General features: G+C 42.6%; 1 protein-coding gene across 7 annotated transcripts in view; it reads right to left on the minus strand.

Annotated features, from left to right (window-relative positions):
* ARHGEF3 (Rho guanine nucleotide exchange factor 3) overlaps positions 1-25592 on the minus strand; it is a 348389-nt gene that overhangs the window by 21664 nt on the left and 301133 nt on the right. For all 7 annotated transcript variants that reach the window (XM_017894189.1, XM_017894195.1, XM_017894194.1 and 4 more), the window contains 4 exons: positions 9591-9761; positions 8110-8172; positions 5591-5687; positions 5346-5422 (listed from right to left, as the gene is read on the minus strand). In XM_017894189.1, the coding sequence (XP_017749678.1) occupies positions 5346-5422; positions 5591-5687; positions 8110-8172; positions 9591-9761 (408 nt within the window). The remainder of the gene's footprint in view (positions 1-5345; positions 5423-5590; positions 5688-8109; positions 8173-9590; positions 9762-25592) is intronic.

Here is a 25592-nt window from a genome sequence, read left to right on the forward strand (position 1 = left end):
AGAATCACTTGAACCCAGGAGGCAGAGGTTGCAGTGAGCCAATGTCGTGCCACTGCACTCCAGCCTGGGCGACAGAGTGAGACTCTGTCTCAAAAAAAGAAACAAAAAAAACAAAGTATGGTAGCATCTGAAACTTCAAATACTCTGCTGCTGCTTTTACACCTCTTATTGAAATTATTTCCTCGGTGACTGAAAGCAAAAAAAGGATACCAGGAAAGTAATATTTTACAAGCTCACTATTGAGCTTAACATTCCTTGGAAATGTCTACCTTCCTTACCTGTTATTAAAATTCTCTACTTGTGTTAAAGAGTTGCAGAAATTTGGCCGGGCGCGGTGGCTCAAGCCTGTAATCCCGGCACTTTGAGAGGCCGAGACGGGCGGATCACGAGGTCAGGAGATCGAGACCATCCTGGCTAACACGGTGAAACCTCGTCTCTACTAAAAGAATACAAAAAACTAGCCGGGCGAGGTAGTGGGCGCCTGTAGTCCCAGCTACTCGGGAGGCTGAGGCAGGAGAATGGCGTAAACCTGGGAGACGGAGCTTGCAGTGAGCTGAGATCCGGCCACTGCACTCCAGCCTGGGCGGCAGAGCAAGACTCCGTCTCAAAAAAAAAAAAAAAAAAAAGAGTTGCAGAAATTTTTTCCCTCAACCTTATATTTGTGTAAATACTAGCTATTATTTTAAAGTAATGATAATTGGTACTTACACATGCGCACACACAAGCACACGCACACACGAAGAGAGAACCCAGATGTGGTACTGTGGCTTGTAATTTAGATTTTCAGAGTTAAAAAGGGCCTCAGGCCCTCTTCATTTAATTTCCACTTCCTCACCTTATAAAAAGATCTGGAAATGCCCAATGTTTTCATTAGGAGAAACAAATCAGCAGGAACCATCGGATGTAAACTAGTGAGGAACCTTGACCACACTGCTGCTCACTGTCCGATGGGTCACTGCTCCCTGTGATCCTGCTGCCCTGCTACCATGGCAACCAAATGGGGCTCTGGTCCTGTGCTCTCACCTGACAGGGTGCTCATTTCCTGGGCATGACCTGAAAGGCTATCTGGTTCAGTCACCAGCTAGGAAAGGCCCCAAGTGATCTTTAACTACATGGGGTGAAGAATGTACAAGATCTGGTTCTCAAATACAGACACTCATTCAGAATGTGAGAGGTGAAAATGCAGTTAAAGAGACTAGACGGGGTGCTGTGGCTCACACCTGTAATCACATTACTTTGGGAGGCTGAGGCGGGTGGATCACTCGAGGTCAGGAGTTTGAGGCCAGCCTGGGCTATGTGGCAAAATCCCGTCTTTATTAAAATATATAAAAATTAGCTGGGCATAGTGGTGCATGCCTGTAATCTCAGCTACTTGGGAGGCTGAGTCACAAGAATCACTTGAACCCAGGAGGCAAAGGTTGCGATGAGCTGAGATCGCGCCTTTCTTAGGAACAGCCTTGGCGACAGAGCGAGACTCTGTCTTGGAAAAAAGGACAGACTCAGAAATAGGGAGAATCAGATTCAAAGCCTAACTCACACAGCTGTCAGTGACTCTTCCAAGCCTCAGTGTCTCCACCTACAAAACGTATATACTAATGTCCCTCTCTCCCTTAATGAGGTAAAGCATACAAAAGGTGTAGCATGGAGCTTGGCTTCTGATTAAGAATCAGTAAATACTAGCTATTATTACTTGTTCCAAGAAGTTCTTTGTTTTTTTTTTTTTTTTTTTTTGAGACGGAGTCTTGCTCTGCTGCCCAGGCTGGAGGGCAGTGGCCGGCTCTCAGCTCACTGCAAGCTCCGCCTCCCGGGTTCACGCCATTCTCCTGTCTCAGCCTCCCGAGTAGCTGGGACTACAGGCGCCCGCCTCGTCGCCCGGCTAGTTTTTTGTATTTTTTAGTAGAGACGGGGTTTCACCGTATTAGCCAGGATGGTCTCGATCTCCTGACCTCATGATCCGCCCGTCTCGGCCTCCCAAAGTGCTGGGATTACAGGCTTGAGCCACCGCGCCCGGCCGAAGTTCTTTGTTTTTGAGACAAGGTCTCGCTTTGTCGCTCAGGCTGGAGAGCAGTGGCATGATCATGACTCACTGCAGCCTCTTCTTCCCAGGCTCAAGCAGTTCTCCCTCCTCAGCCTCTCAAGTAGCTAGGGCTACAGGCATACACCACCATGCCAGCTAATATTTTTTTTTGTAGAGACAGAGTTTCGCCATTTTGCCCAGGCTGGTCTCCTACTCCTGGGCTCAAGCGATCCACCCACTTCAGGCTCCCAAAGTGCTGGGATTACAGACATGAGCCACCGCGCTTGGGCCCTAGAATATTTTTATTGAAGAAACTGTTGTTTAGAGAACCAAAGCTACTTGCTCAGCTGGAGACAAAACTAGAGTCTGACACTTCTTCTTGCTTCCCCTTTACCCTCAGAGTTCTGAACTATTCGCCATCTCTTTATTAAATAGACTATCAAGAATTTATAAGGGAAACTCACTTTTTAAAGAAGTTCTATTATCCCCCTAATATTGTGAACAAATCTATTTTTTTTTTTTTTTTTTTTGCTTCCATGTACCCTGGCTCTTTCTTAGGAATTAAAATTTAATGAGACATCAAATTAACATGAGAACTTTCTGCCTTGGAGAGCTTATAAAGTATTTTATCATTGAAAAAACGTTGGCATGGAGATAAGTCACTTGGAGGTTGTTTCTTTATGCTAGAGAAGGCTTACTCAAACAGGCTGACCCACTAGGGAGGGGGGAACACTGATTCTCAGTAACCGGGGTAGTTCCCTGAAAAAAAGCAACCACTCTGTTTAAGGTCTTCAAAGTAAAAGTAATTGATTCATTCTAAGGTCAAAAGGACTTGCCAGGGCTGTCCCACTTGGAAGGTTCACTTGTTTAAAAGGATTTTTACCCCCCTCACTTTTTCCCTTTGCGAGGAAAATAAATCAATTTTCATGGGTCGAATGGGCTCTGACTTTTCTCATCCAAAGTCCACTAAGATGTTTATTTTGTTCTGTTAAAAATACAAGAACTCAAACATATGCACCCCTAGGTTTACTGTTCCCACTCACACGGACACATCTGCAGTTAAAAGAGGAAAAACATTTAACAGCTCGTCGGGCCTGATAAATAAGGGCCATTTCTCATGAAGTCTGGCAACAACGGGCCAGTTGTTTAATTTTAGGCTGCTCTTCAAGATCCAAGTCTTCATTTGATGCCTGAAGCGTCCAGATAGCAATGGGCCAGCATGGTCACACTTCCTTTGGGTATGTACAGAAAAGGACTGCAAACCTGCTCCCAGATCACACCAATTTTCTAATAAACATGACAAATGTTTATTTCAGCAAAAAGTTAGTAACAAGGCAAATGCCTACAATTTTGCTTCTGGCATAAATTGACAATTTGCACATGATGCTTAAGGAAACCATGTAGTCCTGTACTGCTGTCTCATCAAAAGCAGAGGAGTTATCCTACAAATTCTGGAGTGCGGCCTAACTGCTCCTTTTACCCCCATATCAAAGCACTCCACAGACTCAGGAAGTTTAAGAGATATTGAGGCAGACTCTCTGCTCATTATACCTTCTCTGTCTCTGTCTCCAGTTGGCTGGCTCTCTTTAGAGAAATTTCTTTGTGGGCTAAAGAAGTTAAGACATCTACCATGGCTCATAATAAAATGAAAGTCAAAAATATAAGATGAATGATCTCTCTTGAAATACTAAGGCATATTTTCTAAATTATTCATCTTAGAACATTACTTGCCTTTCGGATCCCTTGGGATATTTCAGCCTTGGTGCTAAAATTGACTCCTGCACTAAAGTTATCTAAGTCATGAAACTCTCATCAAGTATCTTGATCAAGGCAGTCACTGAGAAACATAAGTTAAAAGATCAATGTTAAAACTTTCTGCACATCTATGTATTATTAAGGCATGTGAATCGAAAGGTTTTAGGAAGATTAAAATGCAGATGTAACTGAATAAAGAGAACTCACATAGCAACAGTAGGATTTATAACCTTCACAACACTCTCCAAACAGTGAAATGATCTCTAATATTAGCTGTTGCGGTACTTCCTGCCTATTTTTCTGGAATACTGTGTGCAACAGAGTGATGAGAGACCTAATCTTGCCTGGAAGAAGTCAGCAAAGTAATCTCATTATCTGCTTTATAACAAATGAAAAACACCTGGAACTGGGGTGGAACATTCCAGTACTCACAGAAGGAAACGTAAATGTATAGAATAGGGAGTGGTGGGGACTGAGGCAAAATAGAGCACACGCCTTGTCTAGGTTAAGTTAACCAAACAAACAACAACTTTATGTACACAATAAAACACAAATCCAGCCCTAGGATCATAAATTTATGACTCCTAATCTAAGATCACAGCTTATTTCTTTTTATTTAATTACGAAAAGGAATGGATTGTGTTGGGATGAAGGTCACCATAATACCCAGCTCTCCTATAAATTACTTAGCATGGTATATATGCTAAACATTAGCAACCTTTACTTATTATCTTGTTTATAAAACTACATTTTGACCATGAGATTTTTTTTATGGCCTGAAAAAAAATTTTTTTATATGCTAAACATTAGCAACCTTTACTTATTATCTTGTTTATAAAACTACATTTTGACCATGAGATTTTTTTTATGGCCTGAAAAGTGTTTTTTTTTTTTTTTTTTGGTAGTGGATAGGAATAAGTCAATAAATTTTATTGGACTATATTATACTAGCAATTGGCCTGATAGAAAATTAACTAGTTTTATTTCATTTGATATAAGACTAGTAATAGTTTCACGTGTACCTTTACTTATTTTGTTGCAAAAGGCCCTGTTACTTTTTTTTTTTTTTTTTTTTTAGGCAGAGTCTCACTCTGTCACCGGGGCTGGAGTACAGTGGCCGGATCTCAGCTCACTGCAAGCTCCGCCTCCCAGGTTTACGCCATTCTCCTGCCTCAGCCTCCCGAGTAGCTGGGACTACAGGTGCCCGCCACTTCGCCCGGCTAGTTTTGTATTTTAGTAGAGACGGGGTTTCACTGTGTTAGCCAGGATGGTCTCGATCTCCTGACCTCGTGATCCACCCGTCTCGGCCTCCCAAAGTGCTGGGATTACAGGCTTGAGCCACCGCGCCCGGCCAGCCCTGTTACTTTTAAATGCAGTAAATTTGTAATAAGAAAAAAACTGTTTTCATGCTTTAAAGATACAAAACTTAAATATAATTACAATTTTACTAGGAACTTGCTTTTTTTCCTGATGCGAAACCAGTATTTGTAAAAAAACAAAAGTCTAGCTAAAATGAAACTCCCATCTATATTTTTGAAATTTATCTTCAATAAAGACCAGAGAACTTTCTTACCCAGCCCACGAGGATGGGACCAACATGTTCAGTCGAGCCATCAGGCTTCCGAACATCTCGCAGCTGACTAAGGAGTTCTGGCAAAAAATAAACAGATGCTTATTTGTTAGGCAATCAAATATGAACAGGGCTGGAAGTAGGTTCTGGGTTATTCACATTGCAGGCATTTTATAATTACTCACTCGTTAATAAGACAACTCAATTAAGGCTACAAGTCACAACTCATCCTGGGAACAAAATTATACCTTCATGTAGAGGGATTAGAGAGTCCAGTGTTCCAAAAATTTGATTCAGCTCTTGTTCTGTCATTATGGAGAGTTTCAGCATGGGGTCATGATAGGCCTGCATAAAAATGGCAAGAGATGGAAGCAAATGTTTAAAATCACAGGAAGTACATTGTTCATGTAAGTGACTCCTGATAGGTCCTATCCAACAACAAAACTTCTGGCTCTCTAACAACAACTTCTCCCATAAAGCTGCAGAACAGCAGACAGGTGTGGCTGGAGGAGAGGAGAAACCAGCACTGCCTTGAGCCTTTGTGGTTGAGAAACCAAAGCAGATTTTTCAAAAGCTTTTTTATTCTAGTATATCATATATCTAGGAAAGAGCACAAATCCTAGTATAGAACAGATTTGACTGTTAAAATGTTTTCAAAATCAAGATCCCGTCTCTTAAAAAAAAATCCCACTTTATTCAAAACTAGCTACCAGCAGATTCTTTTTTTAAATTAGTACATATTTAAAATAAAGAAAAAGAGGAAAGAAACAGTGATTGGTATCCTTTACTACTGATTTGAACAAAGAGAGCAAAACCTCTGCTAATCCTATCACCTCTTATTAGAGAAAATTAAACAACAAGAATACACACTTATACACAGGGCACTGAAGTAGAATACAAAGACTTAAAAGTCTCCTACCTTCAAGGAATTTTATAAAGGTAATGGGGAAGATAAGAAAACTAAAATATTTTCTAGTTTTTTATTTTTAGTTTCTATCTCATCGAAACTAAATTCTATGTTTACAAGAATTTTGCTTCTTTTTTTTTTTTTTGAGATGCGGTCTTGCTCTGTCACCAGGCTGGAGTGCGTGGCAATGATCTCAGCTCACTGCAACTCGGTATCCTGAGTTCAAGTGATCAACCTCCTGAGGAGCTGGGATTATGGGTGCCTGCCACCACACCTGGCTAATTTTTTTTTTTTCTTTTGAGATGGAGTCTTGCTCTGTCGCCAGGCTGGAGTGCAGTGGCGTGATCTTGGCTCACTGCAACCTCCGCCTCCCGGGTTCAAGCAATTCCCTGCTTCAGCCTCCTGAGTAGCTGGGACTACAGGTGCACGCCACCACACCCAGCTAATTTTTGTACTTTTAGTAGAGACAAGGTTTCACCATGTTGGCCAGGATGGTCTCGATCTCCTGACCTCGTGATCTGCCCACCTCGGCCGCCCAAAGTGCTGGGATTACAGGCGTGAGCCACCGTGTCCGGCCTAATTTTTGTATTTTTTAGTAGAGATGGGGTTTCACCACATTGGCCAGGCTGGTCTTGAACTCCTGACCTTAAGTGATCCACCTGCCTCAGCTCCCCAAAGTGTTGGGATTATAGGTGTGAGCCACTGGACCCGGCTTATGTTTAAAATTTAAAGATTAAAATTAAGACTGATGTCACATGACAGCAAAAAGCCATCAAATCAAAACTGCTCTAGAGGGTCAGAGAATTAAAGCTGGAGTAGCCAAGGAAAGTTCTGAAGATGAGCTGCTTGGTATAGAGAAGGAAGCAATAAATGTTATGTAAGAATAAACTGAGATTTGAGCTGGTTCCTGAAGGATGGGTGAATATGAACAGTTGAAAGGAACGAGAAAAGTCTGTAGGAGGGTAGGGCCACCATGAGGAAAAGGATGGCGGGAAACATCTCAAGGTGCTTGAGTTTGGGAAATCTTCATGCAGGAAAGGGGAATTACACACATGACCAGCATGATAACTCTCACAGTGAAATAACTTCTTTGTCCTCTCTGATCTCCTCCTCCTCCAGCCCTGCCTAAAACTCAGTTTCTTAGCTGGTCCAAGCAAAGCTTGGGTGGCCGTCTTTCAGGAATGCTAGAGGTGGAGTTTCATCTTAGCAGAAAGACTAAAAACCCTTAAAAGAAGGAAGGTATCCTTCCAACCCTGTGATTCTTCGAGGAAGTTGTGAATATCAGATGAAGGACTCTGGTTTTAGCCTCCAAGCCATGGAGTTAGGGGGCTGTGCCACTGGAATGAAAACATTTTGAGGAAGGTTTGTTGTCCTCCTCCTCCCCACACAAAATGTTGATTAGAAAACAAATTCCTATATAAAAGACCCCAGCTTATATGATAGTATGCAACTGCCTCATTTCACTTTATTTGCTTTTGAGATTCAAATGGCTTTATTTCTAAGACTCAGTTCAAGTTTCAGACATGCACACATTCTCTCCCATGGGCAAAGAGTCGTACATATGAGACTTCTAGGACAACGAAACATACATAAAGCGAGGCCTCCATGGACACTTTCTGATTTAGGCTGAAGTATTCTTTGACATGCATTAGAGACATGCAGACGTAAATCCCTAAAGGTGCCAGGTCTGGAGAGCTATTCTACCCTCTTGTTTTGAAGCACTTTCCCCACTGCTTGGTGTGTGGTAGCAGACCAGTCTTAGTCATAAAAGGAGTTCTCATGAAGCACCACTTTAGGGTTGTGAAATTACTCAAGGAAAAAAAGTGATGTGACTCGAATGACTGCTGGATTTAAATTTACCTTTTTTGCTAATTTCAAGTCTTCTATCAAGTCTTCTTCTCCTTGGGAAAGCTCAAAGATGGCCTGCAAGGAAAGATAAACATATTCACTGAATTCTCCCTTCATTTACAAGACCATATTCAAAGAGTGCTGGCTCCACCACTCAAAACCCCAAATTTACATATTTAAGTATTTTAAGTTACATTAACCTGAAACAAATGCATCTATGCTTAACCCTGCAATGAAAAGATACTGCAAAACTACTGCGTATTGTGCTTCTCTGTTTGTAGGAGAAAGTTTCCACACATTTCTAATTCAAAAAGTCATCTTTCATGTTACAGAACTTCGATGCAGCCAAACAAGAGGGAACTATTTTAGGTAAAATAATTAGTGTGAGCATGGATTTGGTACCCTTGTTGTGAGGGGCAATCATAAGAAGTGATTCAGAGGCTGTTCTAGATAATGGATGTGGCAGTATTATTAATTGGGCCATCCCTACTTTTTCTTCTACTCGACAGAAGGCGAATCTCAGCAGAAAGTTTTATTCGTATTATCCAATGCTTTTAGGCTGATATTGTAGGAAGAATCCAACATTTTATCACTCCAAATACAATCTGGTGAAGTTAATTCATTCTAAATTACTTCTCAGTCCCACAGGTACAAAAAATAAAATTATAGGAGCTGGCTGTGTGGAAAAGTATGTAATGTAAATGGACCGTTTCTAATTTGGCTCCATTAAACCATCATGCTAAAGAGCTCTGATGCACAGAACACTCTTTCACTTCCATCTGGGAAGTCAAACTGTCAGCAAACATTACATTATTAAAGGACTACAAGTTTGTAATTATATTTCAGGGTCTACTGTGTTTCAGGATATAGGGAAAACGTGGTCAGGCTTTGAAAGCTCCCTCCACCTGGGGCTGCTTGGTAAACTGAGGACAAAGCAGGTGGAGGCACAACCCGGGGCTGGATACTCCAAGGATCTCATCCGATGATGCACGCATGAAGTTCTCAGCACAGCCTGGCAAACACTTAGACAAGCTCTTCTATACAGGGTAATATTATCAGAGCCATTTAGGGCAATTGATACAGAAAACTTACAGGGAATGAAATTAACTGGATTCTATAGAAAGGAAGTTTTCCACAAAGCTGAATCAAAGTTATGGAAACTGAATATTTTAAAATAGTCTAGAAGTTGCTATCAAAATATAACTAAAATGATTATTTTTGTGAACTTCAGAATCCTCAATAGACACTTGGTTTCATCTTCTTGTAAATTCACATTTTCACATCAGTTTATTTTTAAAGTGGGGGCCACACCCTCCCAGCTGTTTCTGGTTTCTCAGTTCCTTCCCCAAGGTCAGACACTCCCGTTTGTCCTTCTACAAATGCAATGAAGAATTGATTTGGAGACTAAGGCGCAAACTCCAGCACGGCTGACGCCTGCAATGCACCTTTGTTCCAGACACACAGCCAACATGGAGTTTGGGCCCGGAGCCTACCTCCTGACGTTTGATTTCCTTGGATGTAAGCATCTGATTGACGCACACATCGAAGGTCTCACTCCACAGCTTGCTATCTCTCCGTTTCGTGCTTGAGGGGGCGGCATTTCTGGACCAGGGTCGGGGGGCGAGGATGTCAGGGCGGCTCTCACTGCGGAAGCTAATGGAGCGCTAAACAATGAGAAAAACAAACCATCACGGGGGCAGCGGCAGGACTGGGTGGGATCTTTGAGCAGTTTCCTGTCGTTGACAGAACATAAATCATACATGTGAAAGAAAAAGAGGACATTGCCACAAAGCCTTTGGGAAGTGGGGCATTGTCTTAAGCCTACGTGCTAAGGAAAATTGGACAGGGGGCTGCTTTGGAACATGCGCTGGGAGTATCCGTTCTGTGCGACCTGGATACCAAGTGGACTATAGTGCAAGCACATATCAGGCCAAACTCACGCATGAAGGCAGTTCTTGGATATGTGATGAGCTCTACTTTTTTTCCAGTGGACATCTCCCCTCTTTAGAAGAACAAGAGATAACAATAGTGGATGACCTTTATTTATTTAAACATGTGGCTAGTGCTCCTACTCTCCTCCTTCTATAAATAGAATCCCACTAACTTTGGGTATCCTATTACATATAGTTTTGGTGGGCTCCCCTAGACCTGACCAATAGAGTATTCCACCATCCTGGTTCAGGGATGGGCATGTGATTCCCTGAAATTTGTCACATGATTTATGGGAGAAAGGAGGAAAGAGTATCCTTTGGGATTGTGAGTTCAAGAGATAACACAAGCAGGGGCTTCCAGCAGCAACTCTCCCTGGTTAAGCAGAAGCATCTGTCTGCTACAGGAGAAAATAAAGGGACCTAGAATGAAGGATGGAGTGACCAGTGGAGGCAGGAAGGGAGCAAGTTTTACCAATACTGCTTAAGCCTCTGGATCCCACTGTGCCTGAAACCAGAAAGAACTACCCTTAGACATTTTCGTTACGTATAGAAAGACATTTCCCTTTCTATTATCTCAGTTGGGGTTCTGTCAACTTGAAAAGTCCTGACGAATATACATACTAAATACCATCTTCGCAGCACATGATTCCTGTCCCTGAGGTATTTTCCTGTTTCCCAAAGAGGCCCCAGTAGACTCTGGGGCAGTCTAACCATCCGAGTCCACCTCTGTGACTTAAACATGCTACCAAAATGCTTTACATGACAAATACAAATGATCCGGAAAAAAGCTGAGTGCATCATTTTCAGTCTTCATACTAGAAGATTTCATTACATTTACTGGAGACTTTGCCAAAGCAATGAGGTTGCTGTGCTCCCAAACCACATTCTTATTTAGGAAGTGTTCCCCGCCATGGCTCTCTGTGGCCTTCCGCGTGAAGTTTCAACTCCTCAGCTTGGCACAGAAAGTCTCTTGTAATCTGACCACAGCCTCCATATTTAGGATCCCATTCTGCCACTCATCCATGAGCCTCCATTTCTCCAACCATACTAGGCTGTCATTCCCTAAATACGTCATACTTTGCCATCCCTCTAGACTCCCTTCAAGCAATCTTCTCTTCCTGGAATGTGTTTCCATCACTTCATACCTGGCTAACTCTTTTTTTTTTTTTTTCCTGAGACAGAGTCTCTCTTTGTCGCCCAGGCTGGAGTGCAGTGGTGCGATCTCGGCTCACTGCAAGCTCCACCTCCTGGGTTCACGCCATTCTCCTGCCTCAGCCTCCTAAGTAGCTGGGACTACAGGCGCCCGCCACCACGCCCAGCTAATTTTTTGTATTTTAGTAGAGACGGAGTTTCACCGTGTTAGCCAGGATGGTCTCGATCTCCTGACCTCATGATCCACCTGCCTCGGCCTCCCAGAATGCTGGGATTACAGGCGTGAGCCACCGTGCCTGGCCATAGCTGGCTAACTCTTAACTGCCCTCAGGATGTAAGGATGTAACTCAAACAGCACCTCCTCTAAGAAGTCTTTACCAATATTTTCCCATCCTCCTACCCCAGAGCAATTTAGACATACCTCTTATATAGCAACGATCACACTTGATTATAATTATTGGTCACCTGCTCTTAACTATAAACTTCCTGAGGTCAGGAACTGAATTTGCATATGACATATGAGGCTTCATCACAAAGGCACTCTAAGGTAGTTCCCAATTATTTTGAGATTCAACAAAATTCCAGAAAGTAAAGAAAAATTTTAAAAAGAACTATTCAACATAAGGGCGTTGTTAAATAAGTTATAATTGGCTGGGCACAGTGGCTCACGCCTGTAATCCTAGCACTTTGGGAAGCCAAGGTGGGTGGATCACCTGAGGTCAGCAGTTTGACACCAGCCTGGCCAACATAGTGAAACCCTGTCTCTACTAAAAGTACAAAAATTAGCTGGGGTGTGGTGGCATGCGCCTGTAATCCCAGCTACTCAGGAGGCTGAGGCAGGAGAATCGCTTGAACCCGGGAGGTGGAGGTTGCAGTGAGCTGAGATTGTGCCACTGCACTCCAGTCTGGGTGACAACAGTGAGACTCTGTCTCAGGAAAAAAAAAAATTATAATTACCTGCTGGATGGAATATTATCTAGACAATTCAGAGATAATTTAAAATGTAAACATCCCCCTTCTATGTAGCCTAAAATAAAATCAGGATTAAAAATCTATATGTGAACATTTTATAGTTATGCAAAAAATGCACATGAGCAAAGATATAAAGGGAACATCATAAAATTCTATTGTTTTTTCATGTTGACATTATGGGTGATTTCTGTCCTCCTTTATAAATTTTTATGTCTTTTGTTTTGTTTTGCTTTTTTGAGATGCCATCTCGCCCAGGCTGGAGTGCAGTGGCGCGATCTCAGCTCACTCACACCATTCTTCTGCCTCAGCCTACAGAGTAGCTGGGACTACAGGCACCCGCCACCACGCCCGGCTAATTTTTTGTATTTTTAGTAGAGACGGGATTTCACTGTGTTGGCCTGGATGGTCTCGATCTCCTGATGTCATGATCCACCCGCCTCGGCCTCCCAAAGTGTCTAAAATGGCTGGGCGTGGTGGCTCACACCTGTAATCCTGACACTTTGGGAGGTTGAGGCAGGCAGGTCACCTGAGGTCAGGAGTTCAAGACTAGCCTGAACAACATGGTGAAACCTTGTCTCTACTAAAAATACAAAAAAAGTAGCTGGGTGTGATGGTAGGCGCCTGTAATCCCAGCTACTTGGAAGGCTGAGGCAGAATTGCCTGAACCCGTGAGGTGGGGATTGCAGTAAGCTGAGATTGCGCCACTGTACTCCAGCCTGGGCGACAGAGCAAGACTCCCTCTAAAAAAAAAAAGAAAAACAAAAAAGAAAAAATGAGGCGGGGCTTGGTGGCTCATGCCTGTAATCCCAGCTCTTTGGGAAGCTAAGGCAGGCGAATAGCTTGAGCTGAGGAGTTCAAGACCACCCTGGGCAACATAGCAAGACCTCGTTTCAGTTCTAAAAATATATATATACATATATATATATTTCACTCTGAGATATATATCTCACTCTGTTTGCAAGTAGCAACACAAGCCCCTTAGGCTGGCACAAGTAGCGGGGAGCTCCTGGGCTCACTAATAGTTCATGATGGCTGGACCAGCCCTATGCAGGTCAAGAAAGTACTTGCACCAAATACACAGTTCACTAATGGTATCTTACAAATCCTTGTGATCTGTTAAAAACAGTCTCTTGTAAACAGTAACCAGTAACTAAAAGCACGCAGATCCCCAGCACTCGGAATCAAGCATTAAAAGGTCAAAACAAGTGCGGTGAGTCATTAACTTGCTCAACCCAGTTTGCAGTTCTGATGGCAGCTGAGTTGAGAATTAAAGAGCAGAAAGAAAGGAAAACACACACAAAAAATTCAAAATGAAAGTTTCCACTTTCACTTGAGAGAATCAACCTCCTACCCTGTTATATTTTCAGTCCTTGGCTAACTTTAAACTCCCCCTACCAATTTGAAAATCATGTATGCTAACTTTAAATTTTCATACATTACAAAAGTATATAAAATTAAGTACAAATGCCCTCATTTCCCCAAGTCTAGAAGTAATAACTGTTAAGTTTGTTCTAGCTCTTTCCAAACTTTTTCCATGAATTTGTTAACACGCATAGAAAACTGAATGTTTTCTCTTTTCTTTTCTTTTTCTTTTTTTTTTGAGATGGAGTCTCACTGTTGCCCAGGCTGGAGTGCAGTGGCGTGATCTCGGCTCACTGAAAGCTCTGCCTCCTGGGTTCACGCCATTCTCCTGCCTCAGCCTCCCAAGTAGCTGAGACTACAGGCGCCCGCCACCATGCCCAGCTAGTATTTTTGTATTTTTAGTAGAGACAGGGTTTCAACGTGTTAGCCAGGTTGGTCTCGATCTCCTACCTTGTGATCCGCCTGCCTCGGCCTCCCAAAGTGCTGGGATTACAGGCCTGAGCCACTGCGCCCGGCAGAGAATGTTTTCTCTTTCTACTTTACAGTATCTTTAGGTGAAATTTACATAACTCAATTACTTTTTTTGTTGTTTCTTGGAGATGGGTCTTGCTCTGTTGCCCATGCTGGAGCGTAGTGGTGCAACCATAGCTCACTGTAACCTCAAACTCTTGGGCTCAAGTGATGCGCCCACCTCAGCCTCTTGAGTAGCTGAGATTATAGATGAGTGCCACCACTAAGTGAGTGCCTGGCTAATTTTTTTATTTTTAATTTAGTAGACATGGGGTCTTGCTGTGTTTCCCAGGTTGGTCTTGAACTTCTGGTCTCAAGAGATCCTCCTGCCTCAGCCTCCCATTCTGCTGGGATTACAGGCATGAGCCACTGTGCCCAGGCTACAATTAACCATTTTTTAGTGAACAATTCAATGCTATTTAGTATATTCACAAGGTTGTACAACTACCACTCTATCTAGTTCTTAAACATTTCCATTACCTCAAATTCACTTATTTTTTTTAATGGCTACAGTTAGTATCCCTCCCATAGTCTGCACAGGCCTATTGATTTAATCAATCCACAACTGATGGACATTAAAATTGTTTCCAGTGTCTATTACAAAAAGTGCCTCAGTGAACATGCTTTGTGTATTTGTGCTGATACTTCTAAAAGGCAGGAATTCCTTAAGTGGAATTCCTTGGTCTAAGAAGTATGAACATTTTAATGTTTGAGATGTACCACTAAGTTGACCTCCAAATAGGCTATTCAACTTTATATTCCTCAGATAGGTACATATCTCTCATAGATTGGTCACACTCTCATCAACAAGGTATTATTATCAATCTGATAGGTTAAAACAACTACACCTTAATTTCAGTTTTGTGTTTTGAAGGTAAGATTGAGCATATTTTAATTAATTTATTTAAAAATTTCCCAGAGTTAGAGATTGTCTTCTGCTGCGGCATGGGAAAAAGGAGAGCAGTAAGCTGTACTAGGTGAGCTCTACCATTACGGATTTCTTGCTTTGCATTTCCCTGGTGATTGTTGGGCTCGGGGTACTATGGGGGATATCACAGAGGGTCTTTTATATGTTTTGCCTACACTTAGCACTTCTGATATATTCTCTCTGATTCTCATAACCACCCTGCAAGTTGGGGGTTTATTCCCATTCTACTGAGGAGGAAACTGAGGTTGAGGGAGGCTAAGATTCAAAACCAGATCTGTTTGGTTCCAACAGAGCCTGAGCTCTTTCTACTATGGGGACTGCATCTACTGTTTGCATGCAAGACATGCATTTTGGGGAGGTTTCAGTGAGATGGGATCCAGCTCCTGCCTTCTAGGAATATAAATCTAGTTAAGGAGAGAGAGAGGATGCATTTGCTCAGCTTTAGGAATAATGGCTGATCTCTGACTAATCAAACTTCAAATTCACACCTTTAATTAGGCTGGATTAAAAGAAACATTTTTTCTTACGACACTCAGAAGGGGACTGGATGTTGAAAGAAGAATCCCAAGGGAGGAATAAAGAATGCCAACCATTTTTCCAGGTGAGGTTACTCACACCTGTAAGTCTAGCACTTTGGCAGGCTGAGATGGGAGGATTACCTGAGGCTAGGAGTTTGATACCAGCCTGGGCAATGTAGCAAGACCCTGTCTCTACAAAAAAGAATAATAATAAAATAATACCAAACCAGTGTGTGGGCAGCAGCGGGGCTGGGCTGGGGACAGCACCTGGGTGATGGGCGGGTGTTCACAACAGCATTGACTACATACCATGAGCTAACCCTGAATCCATCATCAGTACCACTGGGTAAAACTATATTGAGAGAACTTGAGTTGAGGGAGGAACAGGTGACTACTACTAGAAGAAAAAAACTCCAAGAGGATGCCTCTTTAGAGAGAAGAACAGCCACATCCCTACCAGCATCCCTGCTGTCCATCTACACACCCTCTGCCCTTCTCTATTTTTCTCTATATTCAATATGTGCTATATTTATAGGTTTGTTTGTTTCTTTCATGTCTATTTCCTTCCAATAGAAGGTAAACTCCTTGAAGGCAGGCATATCTACCTGCTGATGGATTCATCAGCAACTGACATAGTAAGACCTCAACAACTTTTGCTTAATTATTAAATGTTATGCTTGCTATGTGCTGGGCACTGTGAGGAGAGCTCTAGAGGGAAGGATTCCGCCCTCTTTACAGATGAGGAAACTTGAGGCTCAAGAAGGTGACACTTTGCTGAAGGTCACACAGCAATGAATGGTGCTTTATTAGTTAAAACCCGGCGGTAAGGTGACTGTTAGAATGACAATCCAAGTCTAGTCTATTTCAGGCCAACCCCCCTGCCCCAATACTTAACCAATATCCTACCCTAATTGCCCTAGGATAAGATTCATAGTGTGGTGGGGTACACATGCCCAAATAAATGAATTGTAGGTTACTTCCTGGCCTGTAGAATGTTTGAAAGTTCTTAACCTGGCCACCACATTTTGGACTACAGATTCTTTATTGTGGGAGGCTCTCCTGTGCATTGTAGGATATTTAGCATCATTTTTGGCCTCTAACCACCAGATGCCAGCAGCACAGCCAGCCCAGTTATGACAACTAAAACATCTCCAGACATTGCCAAATGTTCCTGGGGTTAGAAACACTGGTCCACGGTTAACTAGGAGAGGCCCACCTCAAAGTGAGGGACCTGGCCTTGGGCAGGACCACATAAAAACAGACGCACATGCATGTATCTCCCTGGGTGTGGGGATGCTGGGAACGGAGTGAAAAATATTCCAGGACAAGCAAGAGTTTCCATGAGGGAATCTGGCCTAGCAAATGAGTCAAAAACTGAAATCTCATAATTGCTGGCAGCTAAAACAACAATGACCATAACAGAGATAATGCAGATTGAGGAAATGGTGCTCATGTTTATGCCTGAGCTGGATATGTGGAAAAGATGCTGCAAATGCAAAAGAGACTGTCTGTCAGGGGCCGGGGGAGGGGGGTGGCAGGTGCACTTTACACGTGTCAGAGGAAATGTAAACCCAGCAGGTAGGCATGATGGGACAGATCTGATTTGTTAATGCTGCCTGTTCAGCAGGGTCCTCCCTCGCCCTGTTCCAAAAACCGTTTTCCACAGCCACAGATAACATGCTCCAATAAAGTATTCAAGCCAAGGAAATTCTCCACACTTACCATCCTAACCATATTGCTATTTTGTAGCGGATGGTTTATTATCAAGGATTGGAGGTTGGGGTGGGACTGTAAGAGGAAAACACTTTCCTATGTTGCCACTGCGGTGGGTTAAACCAAAGTGTACAGCAATAATGGCCAGGACAGGAAAATGTTATCCAACAGCATCCTGGAGGAGTCTCCTATGAGGCTTCATTACAGAAATTAATGATAAGTGAGAAGTAACACTTCCCAGCTGTGTGGTCTCTGTCACATTTGACCCTCATGCTAATCCTAGGAGAGGCGCTGGGCAGGTTCTTGTATTTTTCCCCTTTTAATAGATGAGAAATTTGAGTATCAGAGTGGTAAGTGATTGGCACAAGTATTGGAATAGGAACTGAGTGCAATTGTTTGACTCCAAAACATGGATCTGGGTGAAGAACATAGGCTTTGGAGTAAAACAGGCATGGCTTCAAGTTGACTCAATGGCTGAGAGACCTTTCATCTCTCTGGGTCTCAGTTTCCTCATCTCTAAAAGGTGCATAATAATAAGTACCTCACAAAGTTTTAGTGAGGATTGGATAAGGTAAAGTACACAAGAGGCTTGGCCAAGTCCCCGGCACTCGGTCAGCAGGAATGGTAGTTACCTATCATTGCCATATCACAGACAGCACTGCCACTATTAGTGCTTGTTTATTATACATGCATTCATTCATTAGCAAACAGCAGACACATCTCTCTGAACTACCTGGACCAAATGGCTCCTAGGGGGACTTCCATTAGGATAACTCCTAGGGAAAGAAAAGCCCTCAGCAGGACACTGTTGTTTATAAAAGATCTGGAAACAGCCTAAAATGTTCTACAATAGGGATTAAACAAATTACACTGCAACAATAAAAGGAAATCTTAAAACAGTTGTTAAGAAACATTCTTTTTGAGAAAAGCTTAATGATAAGGAGAGAACCTCACATGTAGAGTTAAGTGAGAGAAGATCCAATTTGAAATACAACCAAACGTTAACAGGGGTTACACCCCTGGATGGTGGGACTACGGATAATTTTGTTTTCTTTTTTAAAATTTTATTTATTTTAATTTTTGATTTTTTTTTTTTTTTTGGGTAGAAGACAGGAGGTGTCCTTAGCGCACTATATGCCCGGGCTGAGTCTTGAACCCCTGGCTATTCAAGTCCTACATCTGTCTCTTGCCTTCGCAAAGTGATGGAATTACAGGTGTGAGCCACTGCACCTGGCTGATTTTTATTTTCATCTTTTAATTCTCTACATTTATTTTCCAGACTTTCTTTAATGAAGAAATATTAACTAAGAAGAAACACAGTTGACGAACGTGAAAGACAATGAACACTGAGTTAGAAATGGCACAATAAACATAAAACCACATGTTTAGAATCTGATTCAGATTGATGCACATTAAAACCATGGTAAAAGGGCACCCAATTAATTCACAATCAATAAATGTCAAACCTCAAAGACACAGTACAACAAGAAAACCTTCTGTAGCTTGGAGATATTCTGAGCAGAATGAATGAAAAGTAGAAGAAAATATTTGGCTTAGGTGTGGAGAAAACATTATATAATTTGCATAGTGCAAGTCCAAAATTAGGAAGGCTTTCAGAGGTTTGGGGCAGTAGCCCAATCATCTTCACTGGGCACCATAAAATGGCTTTTGCATGATAATGTTAATGACAAAATATTCCACAAGCTGCAACGGAAATGATGACTCTCCCTGCCATAGAAAGTGAACAGCAGGCCGGGCGCGGTGGCTCAAGCCTGTAATCCCAGCACTTTGGGAGGCCGAGACGGGCGGATCACGAGGTCAGGAGATCGAGACCATCCTGGCTAATATGGTGAAACCCTGTCTCTACTTAAAATACAAAAAAAACTAGCCGGGCGACGAGGCGGGTGCCTGTAGTCCCAGCTACTCGGGAGGCTGAGGCAGGAGAATGGCGTACAAAACCCGAGAGGCGGAGCTTGCAGTGAGCTGAGATCCGGCCACTGCACTCCAGCCTAGGTGGCAGAGCAAGACTCCGTCTCAAAAAAAAAAAAAAAAAAAAAGAAAGTGAACAGCACTGAGGTGGGATGCTCCAACTCAAAAGTCTGGTGACTATTTTTAAATCCTGCCCAACTTCAGGCTTTATTATAACCAAACTTTGACTTTTTGTGGTAAGCCTATGGCAAGAGAGGCACTCTGAATACCCTATGGAATCCCAGTTCTGGGATTCCTTAACAGCTGTGTGACCTTGGGCACAATTTTAAACCTTCAGATCTCTCCCTATAAGTGATGATGAATCCTATCTTGCAGAGTTTTGGAGATGATATGAGGCCATGAACATAAGGTACTTTGTGCAGAACCTGGTTCATCATAGATACTACGCTAATGAGTGTTATTACTAAATAAAAAATGACGAGCTTTAAATTACAACAGTCAACAACTTTTTTTTTTGGAGACAGAGTTTCGCTTTGTTGCCCAGGCTGGAATGAAGTGGCACGATCTCAGCTCACTGCAGCCTCTGCCTCCCGGGTTCTAGCAATTCTCGTGCCTCAGCCTCCTGAGTAGTTGGGATTACAGGCGCCTGCCACCAAGCCTGGTCGATTTTTTGTATTTTATGAGAGACAGGGTTTCACCATCTTGCCCAGGCTGGTCTTGAACTCCTGAGCTCAGACAATTCACCTGTCTCGGCCTCCCAAAGTGCTAGGATTACAGGCATGAGCCACCGCACCTGGCCCAATATCAACTATTTGCAGTGGCTTCCAGGAACAATAAAGAACAGTAATATTCTACTACTCCAAGAATAGTAAAGAACAGCAGAGAGTCAGGAGTTCCTCTTGAGATAGACTACAGACTAACTTGTCAGCTATACTCTCCAAGCTTGTCCAACTCGCCTTATTTTGTTGTTGTTCTGTTTGTTTTATTTTAGGCTTTTAGCAGCCTGAAGCCATGGTTTTTAGTTTCTGTTTCTAGTGATAAGCAGAAAAGAGGGATAAAGAAGGGGCTTTACTGGCCCAACCAGAAAGAGAAACTAAGAACCCATGACTGTATTTTCTCCCTTGGATACCCAATACAAGACAGTCTGGTTTCTGGTTGCTTTCCCTAACACACATGTGCCATCCACCCCCAAGCTCATCTCCATGTCAGCCAAATAAGCTAGTTATAGAAAATATATGACCTTGGACCAAGGGACAAAGTTTGAAGTGCTCAGAGAAGGAAATCATGGTTGCCAGACATGGAAATCAGCACATATGCTTGAGTAATTTCTTACTTATTACTTCTTATATCTAGATGGCATCAGTCATCCCATATTCCCTTCTCAAGCCTGAAATGCTATCTCCCTTTCATCCTTATCATCTGTGAGCCATTCCAGGTCCAACCCAAATCCCTCCACCCTTGCTAGGCAGTCTTCCTTGATGACCCCTCAGGCCATTGCTAAACTCTCTGTAGTGTATTTTATCATAGAAGATTTTCTAATCTTATTCATTTTTATCTGGTTGCAAAGGTAATACATAATTATTAAAAAATTCAAGTACAACAGAAATATATAATGAAAAAAATCAACAGTTCTATCTCACTTATTTATTTTCTATTCACTTGTAATTCTTACATACTGGGGAAAAAAGGAGAACACAAAATAAACAAAAGAACCACAAAAGTATCTTATAATTGTATTCCCAAGAGACAACAGAAAAAAAAAAAAGAATTGACGTTCCTGGTTTTTTTCCTATCCATATACTAATATGGGTGTATAATATTAATTGGGACAGTGGTTTTGAACTTTCCCCCAATTTTCTTCCCCTACTTGCTAATATACCTTAGACAACTTTTACCAAGTAAAACTTTTACAATTCTCTAGAGCAGGACTACCTTTCTCTATTGACTGTCTCCCCATTAAGTCAAGGAAGAATAAATAACACAGTGGATCCAAAGAACATTAATGGAGACCACTAATTTATCATATATTCATGCTGCATCTGGGTTGAATAAAATAATTTCCTGATCTAAGGGCCAGAGGATGGAGCAATGAGAGGCTGTGGTTGCCAGAAACCCTTTTTTGCCATAGCAATAGTTCCTGGAGGGGCTACAACTCGGGGAGGGGACACATATTCTATTATGAAGTAGCCCAGCTGCAGGAGATGGGCAGAGCCCCATCACTAGGCTGGCAGCCACTGCCAGGCCCTGGAGAGAGCTTAAGAGCAGCAATGGCTGCCTTTTCTGGTCATAACAGTGATAATAACAGCAAGTACTAATTTTTCAGCACATCCTAAGTAATGTGTAGTATTAGGCACTGTGGATACGGAGATAAGACACTACCTTGGCTTGCATGGAAAACCCAAGGGGCCCCCGGGAAGAGCTATCTTGAAGGATATCACAGCAAAGAGAAAAACTGTGGCAAAAGAGATGGAGAAATGTTAAGAAGTCTAGATTTAGATGTGAAAACAGAGAAGCAGGTCTATCCAAAACTGACACACATCAATAACAGAAGCCTTGCTGTATCAATGGCCTTTAGTATTCACACCCTTTGACCAGAATTCCATTTCTAGGAGTATAATCAAAGGAAAGAAAGAAATACAGACATGCACATGATCAGGATGTTGAAAGCACTGTTATCTATAATGATCAAAAAACAGAAACAAATGTTCAACAACAGGAGAGTGATTAACTAAACTATACATTGTTTTGATGAAATGCTACATGAGTCCATTAAGAATCAGGTCTATAGCCAGGTGTGGTAGCTCATGCCTATAATCCCAGCACTTTGGGAGGCCACGGTGGTAGGACTGCTTGAAGCCAGGAGTTTGAGACCAGCCTGGGCAACATAGTGAGATTTTTGTCTCTATTAAAAAAAAAAAAAAAAAAAAAAAAATCAAGTCTTCGAAAACTACAAATGACATGAAAAATACTCTTCCATTGTAGAGTTATTTTATACTGTTAAGACCAAAGGGAGTAAAAAAATAGCATATACAGTGTGATAGTGATTTTGTTTTAAAAAATGCACATGCAAGTATAGTAAAAGGTAAAATTGCCTGAGTATGTACCAAAATATTAATGGAAGTTTTTTGGTGATAGGAAGTAGGATTACAAGTGACTTTTACTCTCTTTTATGTGCTTCACTATATTTTTCAATATTTATTTATTTATTTATTTTGAAACAGGGTCTCACTCTGTTGCCCAGGCTGGAGTGCAGTGGCATGATCTTGGCTCACTGCAACCTCCACCTCCTGGGTTCAAGTGATCCTCCCACCTCAGCCTCCCAAGCAGCTGGGACAACAAGTATGCGCCACTACACCCAGCTAATATTTGTATTTTTGGGTAGAGACGGGGTTTCACCATGTTGGTCAGGCTGGTCTCAAACTCCTGACCTCAAGCGATCCGCCCGCCTCTGCTTCCCAAAGTGCTGGGATTATAGGCGTGAGCCACCACGCCCAGCCCCAGCCTCAATATATATATATATTTTTGAGACAGAGTCTCACTCTGTCACCCAGGCTGGAGTACAGTGGCACAATCTCTGCTCACTGTGACCTCTGCCTCCTGGGTTCAAGCCATTCTATCTGCCTCAGCCTCCAGAGTAGCTGGGATTACAGGCGCATGCCACCACGCCCGGCTAATTTTTTGTATTTTTAGTAGAGACAGGGTTTCGCCATGTTGGCCAGGCTGGTCTCGAACTCCTGACCTCTGGTGATCCACCTGCCTCGGCCTCCCAAAGTGCTGGGATTATAGGTGTGAACCACTGCACCTGGCCTCAATATTTAAATGATGTTATATAATCAGAAAAGAAAGCACAATAGAAGGTAATTTTTAAAAAACAGGTCAAATGCATTAAAAAACATTCAACATAGTTATTTAATATAAAAATATTCACAGCCTAAATATGTGTTAATAGAAGACTAGTTATGTAAAATAATACATTGGAATAATATATACTCAGTCCATAATATTTTCCAAAAATAACTGTGACATAATACTCCCCCTAAGCTAGATAAACTCCTTGCCCAGCCAAATAACAAAGGGAGAAGGAAAATAGAGAGATGGAACAAAACACACTAAGCAAAAAAAAAAAAAAAAAAAAAAAGACGATGACAAAATCCAGGCAAAAAGCGTTAAAGGAAATAAACAGGAATATTTAATCCTAATAAAAGGTGCAACTCCCCCAGAAGGCTGTAATGGTGACAAATATGAACATTTGTGCACTTAACTGCATAGCTTGGAAATGTGTGAGGCTAAGACTGACAAGAGATGCAAGAGAAACTGATCATCCACAGTCACTGTGGGAGGCTTTAACCTAAAAGTGAGCAGATCACCCAGACAGAGATAAGGCTGAATAGACTGCAAGGAACCCAAAACTAGGCTCAGAGTGTGTGAGCTCTGTACCTATGCCTAGAATAGTGCTAGAGGGAAACTGGTAAACTATTAATGGATTGTTTTGGAGTTGGAAGACTGTATGTGTTCTTTTTCTCTTTCTCCTTTTCTGCATTTTTCCATAATGAACATTCACTTTTATAATGGAAAAGGAAAAAGTTCAAGTCCAAAGAGAATGAGGGCCTACATCACAACATCATGAACACAGCATTCCATAGCATGTGCTGAACTCAGCTCAAATGAGTCCAGCAGCCGTGCACAGCTGTGGACAGGGAGAGGCAGGGCTCAGGGAGCGACTGGCCAAAGGCGAGCTCGCCTTCCTCACTTCACACTAGAGGAGCGCATGAGGGCCCCTTTCAGAGCTGGGCCAGATTTTCCTCTCGGGCAGGCCAGGGTGGGGGGATTTATAGGCTCAGAGGGATCCAGACATCTGTGCTTGAGTCTACCGGCAGCACTAACCTTCCTGGTGAGAAGCAGACAGAGTGCCATGCAGTCAGGCTGTCTCTCCCCAACGTCCACAAATGCTGCCTTTGTGTTGGGGCACAAGCCCCCAGCCCATATGGGCAGAGGACGCAAGAGAGAACAAATCCTGCAGTGTCTTGCTGAACTGTGGCTGCAAGGACCAGTCACATGTGTGACTGGGCTTTTAACATTTTGGGAAGTGGCTGCCAGCCCAGAGCTCTCCTGATATCCTCCTGGGCTAACCTGTGGTCTCCTGAGGAACCAGAGGAAGGACTGCTAAGTGTTCCAGCATTGATTAAAGCACCGTGTTTGGGCTTAAGTCATCTCTTCTATAATTAAAAGAATCCAACCTGAGAGACATAATTGAATATCCAAAGGGATATATATGTCTCTAAGGTGTCAGAAGCTAGGGAAAAGGAATACTGCAACAGAGAACCAAGCTGCTCAATTACAGCCTTGAGTCATTTTTGGAATAGAAAAGGCATAAATAATACACACATACGGTTAATGGATGGCTGCTCAGAGGTTTGGGGCAGCTGATACACTCTTTGTTCTCTGTTTCTCCCTTATTGGAAAGGGAACCAGGACTTAGACAAAATCAGAGAGGATGTGAAGTGAGCCCACTGAGCAGCGCTATGGGGCCAGCTCTTCCCCCTCATCCTTACTACTCCCAGACCACATTAAATTAGCATCCAGCCAGGTGCAGTGGCTCACGTCTATAATCCCAGTATTTTGGGAGGCTGAGGTGATGGATCACCTGAGGTCAGGAGTTTGAGACCAGCCTGGCCAACATGGCGAAACCGTCTCTACTAAAAATACAAAAATTAGCCAGGTGTGGTGGTGGGCACCTGTAATCCCAGCTACTCGGGAGGCTGAGGCAGGAGAATCACTTGAACCCAGGAGGTGCAGGTGGAGGTGAGCCAAGAGCACGCCACTGCACTCCAGCCTGGGTGACAGAGCAAGACTCTGTCTCGAAAAAAATAAAATAAAATAAATAAAATAAAATAAAACATAAATGAGCACCCTCTCTCAGTCTCGCTGGCGAGGGAAACTATTATTGAGATGCTACAGCTGGAAATCATGTCACAGAAGTTGCGCTGTGTGCACCAAGGTGAGTTACAAGAAGACATGTGGGGACAAGCTAGCATTCTCCATGCTTTCCAGATCATTCTGCAAACATGGCTGCTAACTCTGCATACAACTTGAGGGGCGTATTTCCATTCACTGACTACCCTCCACCCCACCCAAGGACACACTCAAACATAAGCACATTGCTCAATTCTCTCCGTATCTATGTACATTACCATTACGAATAACTCTTCTGTTTCTGCTGGGTTGTTCATGGCCAAGATATAAAGCTTAGAGTGAGCTATTTATCACGATATTTGAAAAAATTAAATTAAAAAAATATTTTGCACTTTGGGAGGCTGAGGCAGGTGGATCACTTTAGGTCCGGAGTTTGAGACCAGCCTGGCCAACATGGAGAAACCCCATCTCTACTAAAAATACAAAAAATTAGCCAAGCTTGGTGGCAGGTGACCGTAATCCCAGCTACTTGAGAGGCTGAGGCAGGAGAATCGCTTGAACCTGGGA

The sequence above is a fragment of the Rhinopithecus bieti genome, unplaced genomic scaffold (assembly GCF_001698545.2).
Source record: "Rhinopithecus bieti isolate Rb0 unplaced genomic scaffold, ASM169854v2 scaffold_21649, whole genome shotgun sequence".
Classification (NCBI taxonomy): Eukaryota; Metazoa; Chordata; class Mammalia; order Primates; family Cercopithecidae; genus Rhinopithecus; species Rhinopithecus bieti.